Source organism: Rhincodon typus, chromosome 14, assembly GCF_021869965.1.
Source record: "Rhincodon typus isolate 14 chromosome 14, sRhiTyp1.1, whole genome shotgun sequence".
Classification (NCBI taxonomy): domain Eukaryota; kingdom Metazoa; phylum Chordata; class Chondrichthyes; order Orectolobiformes; family Rhincodontidae; genus Rhincodon; species Rhincodon typus.
The window spans coordinates 61,257,349-61,276,490 of NC_063345.1; the positions used below are offsets into that span (position 1 = coordinate 61,257,349).

General features: G+C 42.3%; 1 protein-coding gene across 1 annotated transcript in view; it reads left to right on the plus strand.

The window, feature by feature from the left end:
• sh3bgrl (SH3 domain binding glutamate-rich protein like) overlaps positions 1-19,142 on the plus strand; it is a 66,072-nt gene that overhangs the window by 19,153 nt on the left and 27,777 nt on the right. The window contains exon 2 of the mRNA XM_020516412.2: positions 18,010-18,195. Within this exon, the coding sequence (XP_020372001.1) occupies positions 18,010-18,195 (186 nt within the window). The remainder of the gene's footprint in view (positions 1-18,009; positions 18,196-19,142) is intronic.

Consider the following 19,142-nt stretch of genomic DNA (forward strand, 5'->3'; position numbering starts at 1 on the left):
GTCTAACTGTGGTTTAGACAGGAACAAAAACAAAGTTGCTGGAAAAGCTCAGCAGGTCTGGCAGCATCTGTGAAGTTAAAAACAGAGTTAACGTTTCGGGTCCGGTGACCCTTCCTCAGAAGGGTGTGTGTGTGGTTTAGACAATATTGTACACAGTTTGTGCATTAGCTCTTTGCTCTTAATGTTGAGAGTTTGCTCAAACAGGGAAACATCCCATAGGCCTTCTTGACAACTTTATCTTGCTAACTTGAGGAATCTATAGAGATGAATTCCAATGTCTCTCTTTATTTGCTCCATCTTTATTTTGTAGAATGCTACCATTTATTACTCATTTTCTTACCTTGATTTGTTTCCCCACAACTCGAGACTTTTCCACTTTCCTGCCCACCTATCTAATTCATTGATAATTCCTGGCTTTCTCATCATCATTTGCACACCCAATTTATGTATGATGTGAAAATTCTTCATCAGATCCTCCACATATTGGCCTAAATCATTGATACTTAAGCACAAACAGCAAGGGGCCCAGTACCGAGCCCTGCAGAATGTCGAAGGAAATGATCCTTTAGTCTCATAAACGCCAGTCAAATGTAGCTCTTTCCCTCCCCTACTGAATGAATTTTGAATCAAATACCACTTGAATTCTATTGGTTTTAACTTACTGACCAATCTGCCATGTGGGTCCGTATCAAGGGCCGTGCAAAATCCAACATAGACTTCAAATGTGCTACAATCATCTGCTGTCCTTTTAAAAGATTAATTCAAATTGTTTAGACGGGACCGAGTAGTAACACATCTACCCTAACTGACCTTTGAACAATCCATGTCTCTGAATTTGCACACTACCACTACCCAACTCTGGTGTATAATCACTCTGGATCTCTCTTCCTCCCCTTTTTAAAAGAATGGTAAAATGTTAGCACTCCTCCATTCTTCTGTCACTTTCATGTAATCGGAGAGGATTGCAAAATGATAGTCAGAGCCTTTGCAGTTTCACCCCTTGCTTTGCTTAGCAGCCTGGAATACAATTAACCAATCCATTATCCGTTTTAAAAGATGGTAAATATGCTAATATTTCCTTCCTTAATACGATTATCTCATCTAACATTCACCATTCCTCTTTCTTAACTGCAGCCTTTGTTTGATCTCTCATTTGTGAAATTACACAAACTATTCATTAGGAACTATGCCTACCTTTTGCATATCGACAGACAAGTATATCCTGGTGGTCGCTAATAGACCCTTCTCTTTCCTCAAAAAAAAATCATAAATTTTGGCCCCAGGAGAACTTTCTTTCAAATTGTGCTATGGGGTCGTTTATGTTCATCAGAAACAGGACAGTAGGTCTCAGGTTAATGCATCATTTCAATTATGGTGAATCTGCAATACAACAGTCCCTTGGTATTGTAATCCAGGCTGGTGCTCTGTTCATGTTCAAATCTCTGGATTAGTATTTGAGAACAATAACAATTACCTTCATTTAAGTAGCCCTTAATGTAATGGCTAATTTAAACCACTTGACAGTAAAGACTATCAAACAAAATTTGGCATTTATGTCCATAAGGCCACATCTGGGTCAAAGAGATAAGTTTCAAGGAGTGTCTTATGAGGTGAGAGACACAGAGAGGGAGAAGTCTGTAGGGCTGGGGCACAGTCTTAGAGACCAGCTGGAGTTTCTAGTGAAGCGGAAAAAAACACTGGGAATGTGCGAGAGATCAGAATGAGAGGTGTGTGAAGTCCTCAGAGGGTTGGAGTTTGGACGGCTGAGAAGAGTTCGATTAGGAGGGAAAAGGCTATGGGGGCCATGTCGGACTGGGAGTCAATTCAGTGAGCAAAGGATTGTGGGCGAAGAGGTCTACAATCTTCTCTCTCAGAAGCTGAAGCGCTAACATCTGGCAAAGGCCAGTCTATTCTCATTATATTTCGTGTTTGTTCACGGACAATAGGCTGCACCCATAATGGTTCTGACATTATTTCTGTAAATATAGGTTTCAGTCCAGAGCCATCTTGAACAGAATTCACTTGGTAATGGCTTACAGTACTAAAGATGCCTACAGCTGCATAACACACCCAAAAAAAATGTTGTCAGCAGACTCTAAACTATTTCCTGGCGGTTATCCAGAAGCATCATTCTCTTTGTCCTGTTTTCCTCCTTATTAAGGGGTGGGAAGTTCTTCTATGGATGTGGTTTGCCAGGATTTGATGGTGTTAAAAATCTTGAAAATTTCAAACATTTCACTAGAGCTTGAATCATGTGGACCTCTGGGGTTTGTTTTGGAGTCAAGTTGAGCCATCCATTGGCAGAATTAAGGCACTGCAGTTTTTCTTTCTTCTTTCCAGGCCTAACAGATTTAAGATGGGTCGTTCCAACAAGGACAGCCTGCATTAGGGGATTAATATTTTGTGTTGTGCAAAATGTGCAATCTTTTGTTTTTTTTTTAAAAGTTTCTTACGTATGCTGCTCTACTTGGAACCGAGGCAGAACAAATCCGATGCCTGTTTAATTTGGCCCCGCTGACCTGATTTTTATTTTTCTTATTCGTTCATGGGCTATGGGTGTGACTGGCTAGGCCAGTATTTATTCCTATCCCAAACGGTGGTTAAGATTTGTAGTTTTAAATATGCTGCTGCCCCCATGACTTGCAGATGTGTGATTTGAACCCATCTGTGTTCCCCAATGCATCCTCCACCACCACCTCCCCCTGGAATAATATGTCAGGTTGGCGACTCCAGTGCTGTTTTGCCCAATGTGGGACCCGGACCCGTCTATCTGTCCAAAAACGCAGGCCAAGCTGAGGAAATCCCATCGCTAGTGGAGACCTTCGAGAGCCACAGGTTCAGGCTCATTGATTCCTTCCAAGCATGTTGCGTCTTCCACGTTTTTACAGTTGCCGGGAGGGTGGGAGTGAAAAGGACTCAGGGTCTGACAAGGCTGAGCGGGAGAGTTACCTGCTTTCTGTTATTGTGGGTCACACTGAAGCAGAATGGTTAACTACAGAGTGCTGTGTGTACTGAGGCAGGAAGCATATTGTACCAGTTTGCCGTGACATCTTCTTATGGGTAGCCAGGAGTGCAGTTTTCAAAGTGTGAAGCCTCACATGGGAGGTGGGAGCTGGGGAGAGGTTCAGAGGTTGAGGACAGAGTTGGTTCTAGGTATTGAGGACAAGGAGCCGATGGAGGTGATTTCAAATTCAAAAGTACTCTGTTCTTGTGGATGGTAAAAAGCTAGTTCTAATTCCTTAGTGTTATACAGAAGGCTGTATTGCAAATTTCAGAACTCGTACCTGAAATTCAATTTCCTTTCAGGTTGGGATTTACAGGCCCTATTTTGTCTAGCGTGGTAAAGAAAATTTACTTGGCCATCTAACAACAAATGGCTTTTATCTGTAAACAAGGTATAGTTTACTGCAAGATACCAGTAGATACAAGTTTGCATTAGTATGAAATTCAATAGATTATTAAATTGTCTGTTCAAATGGCTGCATCCATTTATAAATTCCAAATTTATCCTGTGACAGAAATGTGAAATAATGACCAACTTTTGTTTCATCACATTACAGAAAGCGTCAAAACCCCTTTAACACTTATATTAATCATAATCCTAAATTGAACTAAGTTCAAATGACATCCAATTGAATTGAGAGACATATTACCTTTATCATTACCTTCCTGCTTTGCTTGAAGTAGGCTCAATATTTGAACAGAGAATTAGTCCGAACATGATTTGGGTTTTCGTGGTTTGGATCCTAAAGTGGCTTATTAAATAAAACATTAGTGAGTCAGTTGCATTTAAATGCATCGATGATTAAGGAATGCCAATGTGCCAAATGATATTCTAAAATGGTTTACATATTCAATGCAGTTAACATGGTTCAAGAAAATGATGGGGGAATGCACTGGTCATTGAGTGAATATTCTGTTGTCTGTTCAAAACCCTTTGTTTTCTTTTGGTGCCTATGGCTCAGTACTTTTATGTCTCTGACTGAGGAGGACTGGACTGAAACACGAGTGGAGACAGTCCCTGATGTTGGACCCATTGTCTCAGAGCTTCTGCAACCCTAATGTTTTCAGGACAGTCTTCAGTTTGCATTATGTTGTTGGGACAGGGTGTAAGGAAGAGAAGGAAGGAATCAGAAAACACCCTGTCCTCCAATTATCAGTCCAATAAACCTCTTAAAGAGCTAGTTCATGGTTGGGGAAGCTGGCCACAGTAGTGACATCCAGGATAGGGCATTGACAGAAAGTAGCCCACACCCATGTCAGTGAACATAACAGCCCCTTATTAACAACTCACACTATGTACAAGAGATGAAAGGAAGGATCTTCCTGAAACCCTGCATACTCATGTCCTGGTTCCATGAGAATGAACATCATTATCACAGAAGCAAAATACTGCAGATGCTGAAAATTTGAACTAAAAGCAGAGAATACTGGAGAAACTCATCAGGTCTGGCTGCATCTGTGGAGAGAGAAAAACAGAGGTAACCTTTTGAGTCCGATATGTGGCTCAGTGGTTAGCACTGCTGCATCACAGTACCAGGGACCCAGGTTTAATTTCACCCTCGAGCGACTGTCTGTGTGGAGTTTGCACATTCTCCCTGTGTCTGTGTGGGTTTCCTCCAGGTGCTCTGGTTTCCTCCCACAGTCTAAAGATGTAGAGGTTAGGTGGATTGGCCATGCTAAATTGCTCATAGTGTCCAGGGATGTGCAAGTTAGGTGGGTTAGCCATGGGTAAAAGGCAGGGTTGCAAGGATAAAGTAGGGGCATGGGTCAGGGTGGGATGCTCTTCGGAGAGTTAGTGTTGGACTTGATGGGCTGAATGTCTGCTTCCACACTGTAGGGATTCTATGACTCTTCTTCAGAACTGAAAGGGGTGAGAATTTTTTTCTTCTGTAATAGACAGTTGGGGAGGAAGAGTGAGAGAAGCAGGTTGTGAGAGTGCCCAGGACAAAAGACAATGGGAGTGCTGTTGGAGATGAAGGAGTGATAGGTTTGAAAAGAAGAAAATAGGTCCTCTCTACAGAGAATAGAGCCAAGACGAGACTAATGTGAAGGTCAGAGATAACAAGGTGTAGAGCTGGATGAACACAGCAGGCCAAGCAGCATCATAGGAGCAGAAAGGCTGACGTTTTGGGCCTAGACCCTTCTTCAGAAATGGGGGAGGGGAAGGGGGTTCTGAAATAAATAGGGAGAGAGGGGGAGGCAGATAGAAGATGGATAGAGGAGAAGATAGGTGGAGAGGAAACAGACAGGTCAAAGAGGCGGGGATGGAGCCAGTAAAGGTGAGTGTCAGTGGGGAGGTAGGGAGGGGATAGACAGAAGTTCACAATATTGTGCGAGGCATGCATAGAATGGATAGTTGGAGTCTTTTTCCCAGGGTAGAAATGTCAATTACTAGGGGACTTAGGTTTAAGGTGAAAGGGGAAAGTTTGAAGGAGATGTGAGAGACAGGTTTTTTACACAGAGGGTGCTAAGTGCCAAGAATGAGCTGCAGGAGGAGGTGTTGGAGGGGGAAACAGTAGCAATGTTTAAGAGTCATCTTGTCAGCTATATGAATAGGCAGGGAATAGAGGGATATGGACTGAGTAGAAGCAGAAGTTTTTCAGTTTAGAAAGGCATCATGTGTCAGCATGGTCTTGGTGGGCCGAAGGGCCTGTTCCTGTGCTGTACTTTTCTTTGTTCTATACCATACATGTGATACTGAGTGTTCAATCAACATTACTAAAAGAGACATTCCTGAAGAAGGGTTACTGTTCTCAAAACGTTAACTTAGCTCTTTCTCCACAGATGCTGCCAGATGTGTTGATCTTCTCTGGCAATTTTTATTTTTGTTTCAGATTTCCAGTATCTGCAGTTCTTTGTTTAAAATCATTGCTAAAAGAGATGATCTGGCCATTATCTCATTGCTGTTTGTGAGAACTTAATGTGCACAATTTGTTTGTCATGTTTTTCATGTTACAACATTGAGTACATTCAAAAATACTGCATTGGCTGGAAAATGCTTTTGAACAATCTTTGATTGTGAAAGCCACAAATTAGGGGCAAAGCTTTCTAATTTCTTCCTGAACACATTTTGAGTGTGCATCTTTTTTAGCCCTTGGGGTATGCATCAGGATGTAGCTTTAAGCGTTAATGTACTTAAGGCTTTTTAAAGATGTTTTTAACAGTAATGTTACTTATCAATGATTTCAAATACAGGTTAAGCCTTGTTAAGAGGCTTGCTCCTTGCTGTGATAACCTGTGCACTAAAAGTTACAAACAGAATTGCACACAAATCGAGGAAGGGATTGCCCTTTCAATTGGCAAGACCTCTGGCGTTTAAGCAGGAGATTAATTTGACAATTATTAACCAATTTCCACCACAAAAGAGGAGAGCAAAAGGAGCTCACTAGGAATCGATGTTAAGCAACGAGACAGGGGGACTGTATGAGAAAGCAATTGTTCTTTTCAGTTGTTTCTGCATGTTAAATCCCTTATCCAGGTTCTTCATGTACAAAGAGCAGCCAGCACCACATGTTGATTTCCTCAATTAAGTCTAAAATATTCTTTTGCCTGACAGAAAATTTCCAGTAAGAGTGCCCAAATGTCACCCTGCTATTTTTCAGTACTTCCAAGTTCAGACTGACAATTAATCTTTACTGCTGGCTGATTTTTCTCGGTTTTGAATCCTGAACTCTGTGGAAGATGGCTGTTGTCCAATCTAAATAACATTATCTTGGACAGTCTTTGGATTCTCAATGCACAATTTTGGCCAACTGAAAAATCCTGCAGCAGAGTTTTGCAAGCCTCTCATTCCTTGATCACGGAGACTTTTACCATTTGGGTTCTCAAGCAGCATTACATTATAGAATCTGGAGTAGCGAGCATTTTGTTTAAAACTGCTTTTATTTTTGCTCATGTATTAATATTCATCAGTGCCAAATCTTATGACAGTCTCTTTCTTCCAATTTTGAATTTCTCCCTCTTTCATGACCTTCAGCTGGGTCATTAACCCGATACATGGGGATAGGCTTGAAGGGGGGATTGGAAGAATTTCTGAGCTAGGGGTCACTGGACTAGTAATCCCAATAGTACCCCAGGCCATAATTCTGGGGTCATGGGTTTAAATCACACCATGGCAGATGGTAATATTTGAATTCAGTTAAAATCTGGAATAAAAATTGTTAGCTGAATGGTGACCATTGTAAATACTGTCGATAGTTGTGTAACCCATCTTGTTCATTCGTATTCCTTTAGGGAAGGGAAATCTACCATCCCCACCTGGTCTGGCCTACATGTGACTCCAGAGCCACAGCAATGTCATTGACTCTTAACTGCCCTCTGGGCAATTAGGGATGGATGATAAATGCTGGCCTAGCTAGTGGGGCACACATTCATGAGTGAATATTCAAACAGGAAGCATATTGGTGCCTGGAAGCCATTTACAGTTGGGAATATCAGGATTTCTCCCACATGTCGTTGCGAAAAACCATCTTAATGATGGATTTCTCCCCTACAGGAGTCACAGTTATATGTAAAGGACTTTTTTTAAAACAAGTTCACAAATCGCAAGGCGGCGCCTCGAGCTGGATGGACCTTCGAGGTGTTCAACATCCGTCATTGGCAGTGCCTACCTCTGGCTTTGGGGCTGTCATTCCTCCAATGCTGCAGACTGTATGAATGGGCCTGTATCCTTTGGATTCTGCCCCATCCAGCTATGAATGGTCCGAACTGAATGACATCTCCTAAGACCTGAAGGTTCTGCCTGCTAACCTTGTTTCTCGCTGTATGGAGACTGCCAGATCTGCTGAGCATTTCCAGCATTTTCCTGCCTTCGTTTCTGACTTCTGGAATCATCGATGTTCCGATTTCCCTCAGCTGGGGCATACTTTCTTTTTTTGTGCAGGAATGACAGGGCAGGTCTCCATGCCAGGATTCCCGTCACCATTCCTGGTGGATGGTTATCGTCAGTGGCGCAGGATAAGGTTGCAGACAGTGATCCCACACATGGTGCCCTGACTTTGAATGGTTGGTGTTGCACTGGGGTCTTGGCATTTTAGACCCCCTGTATCTTTCATGGAGTAGCCTCCAATTTTGGCATGTGATGTAATTCACAGCAATGTTCAGGGGTTTTGACCATTGTGGACGTTAGGTGAGTGGACATGGGTGAGGGGATATTGGGGAAGGTAAAGGTGTACAGGGGGTGTCCCTGGCACATGGTGGATGTGGAGGGGCCAGGACAGATTTCTGGAGGAAGCATGGGACATGTGTAAAGGGGGTGAGGGCTAGGGTGCACTGGGCTGACTTCCTAGGGAAGCAAAGCGTACTTTTAGCCAGCTCCCCACTGGCATTCACCTGCCAATGTTTCCATCTTTTACTCTGCTTCAACAGCAGCCCTGCCTTCACCCACTACTGTCACCCCATTACATAAATAACAGGGACTGCCACTGGGCATGAAATGGTGTCACAACACCAGGAAGTGTCCTGACTTAACGATTCTCATCTGAAAGGTGAACGTCCAAGTCTATAATTGCTTCTCCTTGGGGAACCTCAGATCCAGCAACATTTCCTCATTTTGAGCAGTGCTGATCTGTGCCTAGTCAGGTTAGCTACCAACTCATTTTCTTTACTGTTGTATCTGCCCATTTCTCATTTCATTGACAGAAGGTTTCACCTTTGCTTCCCTCCATTTGGAGGGAATCTTCAGGACTTTAGAAGGAGCCTGAATCTTACTATCAGTTGACGTCCCAGCATTGGGGTGCCTTTATCTTCTCCAAGTTTATATCTTTTTTTGAAAGTTCACTGCGACCTGCCTTTCATTAGGCTAGCGTGAGGATTCTGTCTCCTGCGTGAAATGTGGGTTTAGCCCTCCCAATCGGAGACAATTATACACATATTGCTAAGATCAATTTAACATTTATTTATGACAGACATTGGGAAGAGTAATGGGGCCATGACATAGAGCTCCATTCTTGTGAAATGGGCAACCCTGGGACTCAGTGATTATCACTGGCTCAGGAAGTGCAGTTACTGCAATCTGCTTAACTTCCCGTCCAGATGGAATCTCTTTCCTTGTCGTTAATTGCACTCCAATCACTGCCATATGCCAACTCTATTTATCTTTCTGACCTCTATATGACCTTCAGTGCATTTAACAGAGGGAGTAGTCCTCCTTTAGCTCCCTTGCAGCACCATCAGTTCAGATATTCAAAATATCGATTAGCTAGTTGAAAATAACAGTCTAAACCTGCACAGTTGTTTATTTTTGCGCCAAAAATTAATATCTCACGCTTGGGATAGGAAGAATGTAGCATATCAATACCACATTTAGCAGGCCACAATGCAGAATTGATCAGACCTGCTTCATTCCTTCAATTAACCCTTTCCAATCTACTTAAAGCTGCTGTCCAACACTTTAGCTGTAAGCTGGATTGTCTGGGGGTGGGAGGTGCGTAGCTGGTGGTGGTGGAGCCTATGGAAAATGTGCATTGCAAATGATTTGTCAGTATCTGCGACATTTTAGTTGGATTGCTGTAAGAAAGTTTTTTTTACATTTGTTATTGAGTGCATGGTTATCTTTCAACAACAGTTTTGATAACTTATACCTAAATTTACACTTCTCAACTACTTAAACCATGGCTTTTGAATGGGGATCACAGGTTACTATTATGCATGGTTATGGCTTGTCCTTGCTGGTTCAAACACCACTGATATCACTCTATATAATGGGGCCAAAATCCTGTCCAATTATTGGTGAGGTGGGAGTTGAACTCACTGTCAAGTGTGCTAACTGATTCAGCGCTGGTGTTATGCACTTAAGAATTATAAGTATATGTGAGAATAAGGAGATAGAAACACAGGAAAAGAGTAGGTTATTGACTCCTTGGACACAAGTACTACGTTAGTGCAATCCTGAGAGAGTGTTGCATTGCTGGAAGTGCCATCTTTCATTTAAGCAAAGGTCCTATCTCTTGTGGATCTCATGCACTTTTCTTAAATGAGTAGAAGAACACTTCTCGGTGTCCTTGCCAATGTTTATCCCTCAACAAATGTCACTAAAATGATCACGATCACATTCCTGTTTGTAGCCTTTTGTTTTGGACCATTCCCCTGTTGCATTTCCTCCAGCGACTGCATTTCAAAAGAACTCAGTTGGCTGCAAAGGACTTTGTAGTGTCTTGGAGTCAAGAAAGAGGTGCTTTACAAAAGCAAGATCTTCCTTCCTTTCATGTACCCCACTATGGGATGGGCTGTTTTGAAATTATGTGCTTCTGAAGCTGAACCCTGGTGATGGGCAGTGGGTCAGTTCTGATTACCTCAATGCATTCACCCAAAGCCACTATCTAATGCAGCATTGCATTAACTGGTGTCCACAGGACAATCAGACACCACAACAATGAAATCTATCATGTAAGAGTACCAATAGCAATACGACAAACAACACTTTTACGTTGTGAATTGTTTGGATCTGAAGCACAGAGTGTAAGTGAGGCAAGATTTAAAGATCGCTTCCAAAAGTGAATTGAATAGTTTGTTGGAGAAGGAGAATTTGCAAGGCTACAGGGAAAAGAGACTGGGAATCGGACAAGCTGAATTGCTTTCAAAGAAAGCTGGCATGAGCACAATTGCCAAATGACCTCCGCCTGCTGTCATCATTTGTAGTTCTGACATAATAGAGTATCAAAAAGGATTTGGGCTCTTGCTGTTGTGTGCTAAGTAAATGTTCAGAGACCCATGCCACACGTAAAGTCTAAATTTGTGGCTAGGTCAAAATCTTGACACTCCCTAGCTAACAGCATTATGGGTGCACCTACTACACCACATGGATTGCAACAGTTCAAGACACGAAGGCAGCTTCCCAAGGGCAATTAGAGATGGGCATTGATTGCCACAAAGCCCTCGTCCTGAGAATGAGAAACTTGGGAAGATTGTGTTTATCTCGATTTGCTGACTAATGTCGCAATGTAGGATTTGTCCACTAATAATGATTAATACTATGAACAAAGCTTCTGAAAAAATCCAGGTTCGCAAAGATCGAATAGGACAATTGAGTGTATAGGAAATGTAACCGTATGTGGGGCCAAGTTGGCAGAGCTTGGCATCCACGTGACCCTGAGGTACACTCGAAAATAGCTGCAGCAGCATTTGCAGGACGTTGTGTAGGGATCTCTTACAGACTTTAAAGGCATGACTTTAGATGGAAGTTGAAGAGTCAGTTCCAACACTTTATGCCAAAACCTGAGATTTGAATCCCTCTGCTGGTGGACATGCTTTGAAGTGGTCCTCTGAGTAGCTGTCACATGTTTAACGTTTTGTGTCTAAATACTGTATCTTGGCTGCCTTGAGTCGTGCTTGAACTTGAAATCAGGCAGCCTCTTGTTGCTACCAAATTTGGTGATCAACTGCTGGGCAGCAGCTCAGTTCAGAGTCAGTTTGTTTTTACTTTCCCATAAATGGGAAGGCCATCATCGCTGTTTTTGGTTCTGGATTACATTAATATCCAGGCAACAGCCGCATTATAACCTGAGCGTACTTTATTGATAAATAAATGAAGCTCATGTTGGGGTTTGTAATTTCAAGGTAATTTTCATTCTATAAGATTTCACCAGCCTTCAAGTACAAACCAGAAATGCAAGGAGCTGGGTTGCATTAGTGTTGCACACTGTTTAATTCAGATTAGTGGCACAGTCCATGACAGACTTACAGTTCAGCACTGTATGAAGCATACAGGCTATTTTGGCTCCTTGTTAATAGTTTTTTAATTTTGTTTTGGCTTTCTGAGGTAGCCTGGATGGGGATAGGGTTTGGGCAGAGCAACAGGGGTTGCTGTTGCAGTGCCCCATTGGACTTTATCTTGTGCTGCCAACGTTAACATTAAAACAATGGCACTGTGCCATTATTCTCAAAGCAAGTGACCCCTCAGTCGCCTATTTCCCTGAGAGCAGCAGCAGAAGCATTTAGCCTGTTGTTTAGCTCTTGTCCCCTTCTGTTTCACATATGACCTCGTGAAGCAAACAAGTCATTTTTCTAGTTCCCCCCCACCCCGAAAAGTCTGTTGCTGCTTTGGGGCAGTTTGTTTATTTGGCTGGTTTCCTGTTTGTACAGAAAATGAAGCAGATTTAAGTGGCTTCAGTTGCAATATTTTGTAAGGCCCTAGCCCTGCAAGTAGTTTTGTTTTGAGTGATCTCGACAAAATCATCGTGACCTGGTTTGAATTTTTGGAATATTTCAGTATTTAGAAAGAACTTCATTTGTTGCAAATTTTGTTGCAGTCTCGGAGAACTAAACATTTTCCTTCTATTTCTTACTCTACCAGATTAAGGTATCGGTTGGTGGAATGCAGTGAAGCCTTGTTTTCATTGCCACAGTTATGTACCCAGTATCAATCTAGAGCAGTCCTCCCTACAGCACTATTGTGATACTGGACCGACACCAACTGTTTTGTGACCTCCCTGAATGATGAAAAGTTTTGTTATGAATGTCAATTTAACCTGCAACTGTTAATCTCTGTAGCTAAACTGTACAAATCAGAAAAATCCTAGGTTAGGACTTTGTCTGCTCTCAATTCTTCCAAAGCCCTAAAAGTCTCAATCAGATGTCCATCTTTAATTTCCTTTGTTTCAGGAACTCTGAAACTATCACCAAATGATTGCACACAAATGGTGCTAACTGTGTGACTCCAGATTTCCATGTTGTACAATACGATAAGAGGATTATAGTTCACTTCACTCCTCCATTCTCTCCCATCGTTTAGCAGTGTGGATTCTACAAAGAAGCTCACTGCTACTTCCTGACTAATTTGACTACATTCAGGCTGCTGTGACACGAGGTACAAATGCAAGATCCATTTAGCCAGTGTATACCACTTAATGTTTGTAACAAACAGGATGAAATTTTGTTTCCTGTAATTCCAAACACAGCAAGTGCTTAGAACCATGCAGCAAACATATTTGTCTGGATCGTTTTGTCAGTGGCGAAACAGAGATTTATGTTGCTGATGTGGTGTAAAACGATGGTTAGGATTTTCCAATGGTCTGACAGTTGTTCCAGAGTAGATAGGAGCTTTGCATGGTCTACAATTTCTCTTACTCCACCAATCCATTGTCAGACCCCAAAAACCCTCACCAATTGACCAGACAGCAAAACCCTCTATGCACAACATCTGGCACATGCCAGCATGCCACTTGCCACCCCTCTGTAGTCAACCTCCCTTTCCTTGCAGCACCTGAATTCCCCCTTCCCCTGCCCTGGGCTGGACCCTTCTTCACCCACTTCAGGCCCAGCAACGTTGCCCCCCGCTGTTGCATCCAATTGTTCCCCTGATTCAGACCCAAACCACCCCTCCATGACCTCCCCCTCCAACAGGACATGACATGCCCACCACCTTCTCCACCCACCCCCTTCTTCACTGGACCCAATAAGTCTCAACTACCCTAAACACTCCGACATTTATCTGGCCATATTGCACCTTGGCACCTTACCAACTTGGCACTCTACTCAATGCCCACCTGGCACTATACTCCCCGTAATCTATTACCTCCCAACTTGGCATCCTGCCTTCTTAGCATCCTAACTTCGCATTTACTTTTGACAGCTGCTGTCAAAGTGACTATCTGTGATTCTGGACTTCTAAATTTTAGAATATGACTGCTAACCGCTCATTGAAGTTTGCCTTCCTCTGACAGATCTGCTGAACAAGAGAACTGTCAAAATGGAAGCATGGCTTGACATTTTTCAAGGAGGTCCCAAATCGGAATTTCCTCTGAGAAACACAAAGCTCATTCATGGCAAAAATAGAGGAGCGGTGTGGCAGTGGGTGAGAGATTGGTACTCCTCGGACAGTCTGGCCCTAATGTGCCTATCGTTTATCGTTATAATCAGTTATAATCAATTTCCCTGGCCCACAGAGCTTCCTGGATAGCCAGTTTTGAGTTGCTGAATGTGTTTGAGATGTGTTCCAGTTGATGTGGTGGTGGTGCTAGCCAACATGATGGAGACTTTCCTCAAATGTGAAGATAGAACATCGTCTCCATAAGATCCGACCAACACCATCACAGAAAAACGCATCTGCTACAGCCCGCTTGGTGAGGGAGATTTTGTGTATCTTTTTCCCTCTTGTTGGTGCCCTTCCCACCTGCCACAGGCCAATCTAGCAACTTTAGAAGTCAACCAGCCTGGTCACTTTGTGCTCTTGTCGCGCTCGCTACTTCTTCCAAATAGTGGTCAACACAAGGGAGTACTGACCCATCAACTGATGGGAGTGAGGGGATGGTTGGCAGTACATAATAATCAGGAGAAGGTTTCCTTGCCCATAATTGACCTGATGTACCGACACGACGCGGGGTTTGGATTCAATGTGGAGGGCTGTCAGTGCAGCTCCCTCTGGGTCTGGCCTGTTGGTGAGACAGGACATTTCGAGAGCTGGTGATGGTGGCGACTAGGCCATTGTCTTTATGTAAGATATGATTCTGTGAGTGTAACTGTGGAAAGCTGGCGCTTGACCAGTCTAAGGAACAACTCTCCCAAATCCCACCTCCGGCACCCCCCAGCCGAAGTTAGTAAGGGAGACTCTGCAGTTGTTGATTTTGAGTTATCAGCCCTTTCGTTAGATTTTGCCATGGTAAATTACAGCTGACTGGCTTGTGTGGCCATTTCACAGGGTAACTAAGAGTCAAGCACGTTGTGGGTTTTGAGTCACGGTGAACCATGTAAGAATAGCTGATTTCCTTCCATAAAGGACATACGATGGTTTTTTTTTATGGCAAGTGATGGTTACTTTTTGATTTGAATTTTGATTTGATTTATTATTGCACCAAGATACAGTGAAAAGTGTTGTTCCAGATTTTATTAGTAGAATTAAAGTTAAAACCTGCCATGGATGGATGGGAACCGATAAGCTGGGTCTCTGGATCATTAGTCCAATAACATTACCACTACCACATTGAATACCTGTAAGTTGAAGTGCAACTTATCTCCATTTTTGGAAAAGCTCAGCCGGTCTGGCAGCATCTGTGAAGAAAAAAATCAGAGTTATCGTTTTGGGTCCGATGACCCTTCCACAGAACTTCCTCAGATGCTGCCAGACCTGCTGAGTTTTTCCAGCACCTTCTGTTTTTGTTCCTGATTTACAGCATCTGCAGTTCTTTTCGTTTTTATCTCCATTTTTGTTCAAGCAGTTCTTTATTCTCAATCTGCTGATCTATCTGTGTTGAAGTGGAAAGCTATTCTAGAACAAGGGTTCATAATTCTAGGATAAAGGCTTGCAGATTTAAAACAGAGATGAGGAATTACTTTGAATCATAGAGTCATACAGTGTAGAAACAGACCCTTTGGCTGAACTCATTCATGCCGATCAGACATCCCAATCTGACCTAATCCCATTTGCCAGCAATTGGTTAATATCCCTCATATTCATCTACCCATCCAAATACCTTTTTAAAATGTTGTAATTGTACCATCTTCACCACTCCCTCTGGCAGCTCATTCCACGTACGCACAACCCTCTGCGTGAAAAAGTTATCCCCTCAAGTATTTTGAAAACTTTTTCCCCTCACACCTTAAGCCAATGCTGTCAAGTTTTGGACTCCCCTACCTAGCAACAAGACCTTGACTATTCACCCTATCCATGCCCCTCATGATTTTATAAACCTGTGTAAGGTCACCCCTCTCAAAGATTCATGAATCTGTGGAATTCATTACCCCACTGTGCAGTGTACATCAGGACACTGAATAAACATAAGGAGGACATAGACGGATTTGTGTGTACCAATGGATTAGGGGTTAGGGAGAGTGGGCAGGAAAGTGGAGTTGAGGCCCAGTTGAGGTTAGCCATGATCGTATTAAATGATGGAGCAGGCTGGAGGGATTGAATTGTCCACTCCTGCTCTTAGCTCTTACGTTCTTTATTACAACTTGTTGATTCAGTTAGATGTTTTCATTTGCCATCTGTAGTTGATTTCTGGTGAGCTAGATATTTTCAGATGCCCCAGTGTTTTGCTGGAGGGCTGCTGCCTAATTTAGCACGATCTTTCTCCTTGGTGCTGATAATTCTTCTTTCGGAAGCGAACGATTGAAAGTTTACTGTTGAACCTGTGTGAGGTCATCATCTGGTAACAAAATCAAATGTGTTTTGTCACTTTGTGGACAGTTGCTTTGCTGTCTGAGCAACTTCACCTAAAGATTTGTCAGTCAGCCGTTTCTTGTGCTCACTATCTGCTTTTTCTCATAAACCTTGTCAATTTTTGTCTTCCGATCTGTGTTCAGTGCAGATATCACTCCACCAGTCATAGAGCCATACAGCACTGAAACAGACCCTTCAGTCCAAACAGTCCATGCCAAGCATTATCCCAAACTTCCTTGAGGCCTATATTATGGACGAGACCAAACTCAAAATATATTAAGAAGATAGTCTAAAGCCTAAGTTTTTCTTATTTTAAAGGCAAGGGCTAGGCGTTGCATTCTGGATGCAATTCGATTGGTTAAACGACCAATCTTGAAGCAAAACACACTTTATTCACCCTCTATAGTTAAAATACAACAAAAGGAGAAAGTAAAGAATTGGCTTAGCTGCAACTCTACCAAAAGGCTTAACAAAATAACAGATATAGTAACTTCTACTAATTAACTGTTGCAATATAGTAACATCCCATTGACACACCCTTGGCAAAGGCAAATTCAGTAAAATAAATTGTCTCACGTGCAATTCTCCTGTCTGGGAGGAAAAACATGAAGAGAAAACTCGGAGAGAGTAGCAGGGAGAGATGTACTACAACTTCAAAACCCAGCAACTGCTACTACTGAAGAACTTAAACTAAAATCCTGGTTCTGTGGGAGCTTACCCTTTGCCTTCAGGCTGCTTCTATTGTTCCAACTTTTAAGGAAAAACCCATGGCCTCACAAACTGCTTACTTTCAATAGAAAGCTAGGCACTTCTGTCTTAAAACCTCTCTTCAAATAAAAAAAAACCCAGGACAAAATACACCTCTTAAAGCCGTAGTATTGACAAACCTGCCTTCAGTTTGATGATGGTTAAGTGTTTTAAATGATTGTCAATTATTTTGATCTCACCTAGTTTTAATTGCAGCCGTCTCCCTGGCAGTCACTTCCCACTCCTGCCCTCCTTGGCAGCCCAGTGGTGGCAAGCAGTAAGAGGAGACTGTGTGAAGCCATGGGTTCCCCAGGAAGGGGCTAGTGGAGAGCAGGAGAAAACAGGGTAGGTAGTACAGGTGTTTCTAAACTGCAAACAGGTCAAACAAAGCCACCTTAAATGAAAGCTTTCCACAGAACAGTGATTGCACTGAAATAGTCCAATGGTTTGGTGCAGCAATCTGGGACGTCCTGAGGATCTGAGATAGCCAGTGATAAATTGCTGTGAGTTTTTCATGGATTTGAGGGTAGGAAAACTCCTTGGAACTCACGGTATTGTTGTGACTCTGGATTTAGCTGCTAACCTGTCAGCATGTATATCTGCTGTGGGTGCAAACTTGGGGCTAATTTGATACAATGCTGCTTGCTTTGCTGGTTACACGTTGACTGCCTTGTGAACGGTTCCTTGTTTCAAAAAAGCACATTCCAGACGATGTGCTTGTGAACATTGGGGAAAATGGAAATGAAGGAAAGTCAGGAGAACACTCAATGATTATATGAGGGATCGATAGGGAGCGAGCTGCATTGAAGTCATGTTAAAGTAGAGAGGAAGACAAATTCGAAAAATGCTGGTATCTTAATTAGTGTCAAAGTGTGCCTCCACAGCATGGTGCTCACAATTTCAGGAATGCAGCGCTGTCATTAATTCATGACCACATTTTGTATCATTCTCCAATAAACAAGCAACAGTAGTATGTTTATATAGAACTTACAATGAATCTTTAGAATGATGACTGACAAAGGAGGTGCACTATATATGTTTAGTCTATAATTTTACAATGAGCAATGTGCTTAGTTCTATACTAGCATCTCAAGCGTAGGGAATTCCTTTCATATGTTTGTGGTTCCTGCATTGAGTAATCAGTATATTGGTTTCATTTCTAGATTAAGAAGCAGCAACAAGAGATATTGGACTACCTACAGGCAAACAAAATTGAGTTTGAAAGATGTGACATTGCAATCAGTGACGAAAGCAAAATGTTTATGAGGGAGAATGTTCCAGAGAACTGCCGACCTGTAGGTGGAAACCCACTTCCACCTCAGATCTTCAATAATGACCATTATTGTGGGGTAAGGCAAGCTTTCGCAAACAGAATATCACTCCATTGCTAATGTGAGCTTTTTCTTGAAAATGAAATAAAGTAAGTCAGTCAAGTAAAATTACGTTCGAAGCTTTTAGTAGACTTAGAAGTGAATGTTGATGATATCAATGGGTGAATGGCATGATGCCACATCACTGTATGTTGGTGGTCTGCCCTGTTAGAATTCCAATAAGCGTCCTGCACTGCTTTAAAACTGTCCTTCTCCCTTTCCCTCACTGGTGGCCAATTAATCCGCCACCTCACTCCATCATCCAGAACTTACACGTCATTCTTTGTAATTTATGACCAGCTTGTATACTTACAACAACCTCCACTGGGTTGTATCACATAACTGCTTTGTTTTCCACTCTCCTCCCATACAATGTCCACTGTTTAACTGAAGTCCTTTGAGATATTGTCCTGTGTGTCTGAACAGTGTTTCTGATTGGCAGCTTGCTGTATGCTTTTCTCTTTGACCACTCTTCGAGCGGCATCACAAGCCTTCTTGCATCCATGTTAAAATGACTGTAGAGGAATATATGAACACACTCCGCTCTCATCCACTAATAGTGCAAAGACTAAACTCTAATTGATGACATCCCTCTTCACTGTCAACTTTGAGTTATAATGTCACCTCATTTGTTAAAATTGCTCAAATGACATCAAATTGTAAAAGCGTATTACATTTAGTTCTTTTAGCATCACATTTACACCAGAAATTAATGCTTTGGAATTAATGCATTCCTAATTAGCAAAGATCTCCTGCATTGCTGAAATAAAACCAACTTTATTGTAAATGACGGTTTGGTGTTAGTGAGTATTGATCAGTGGCTGGCAATTTTAATCTTGGCAGACTGTGGTAATTACTATGCAAGGTTATTTGTTCAGTATGTGCTCATTTGATGAAGAATCTTTTATTACGCTCTTCCCCCCTAC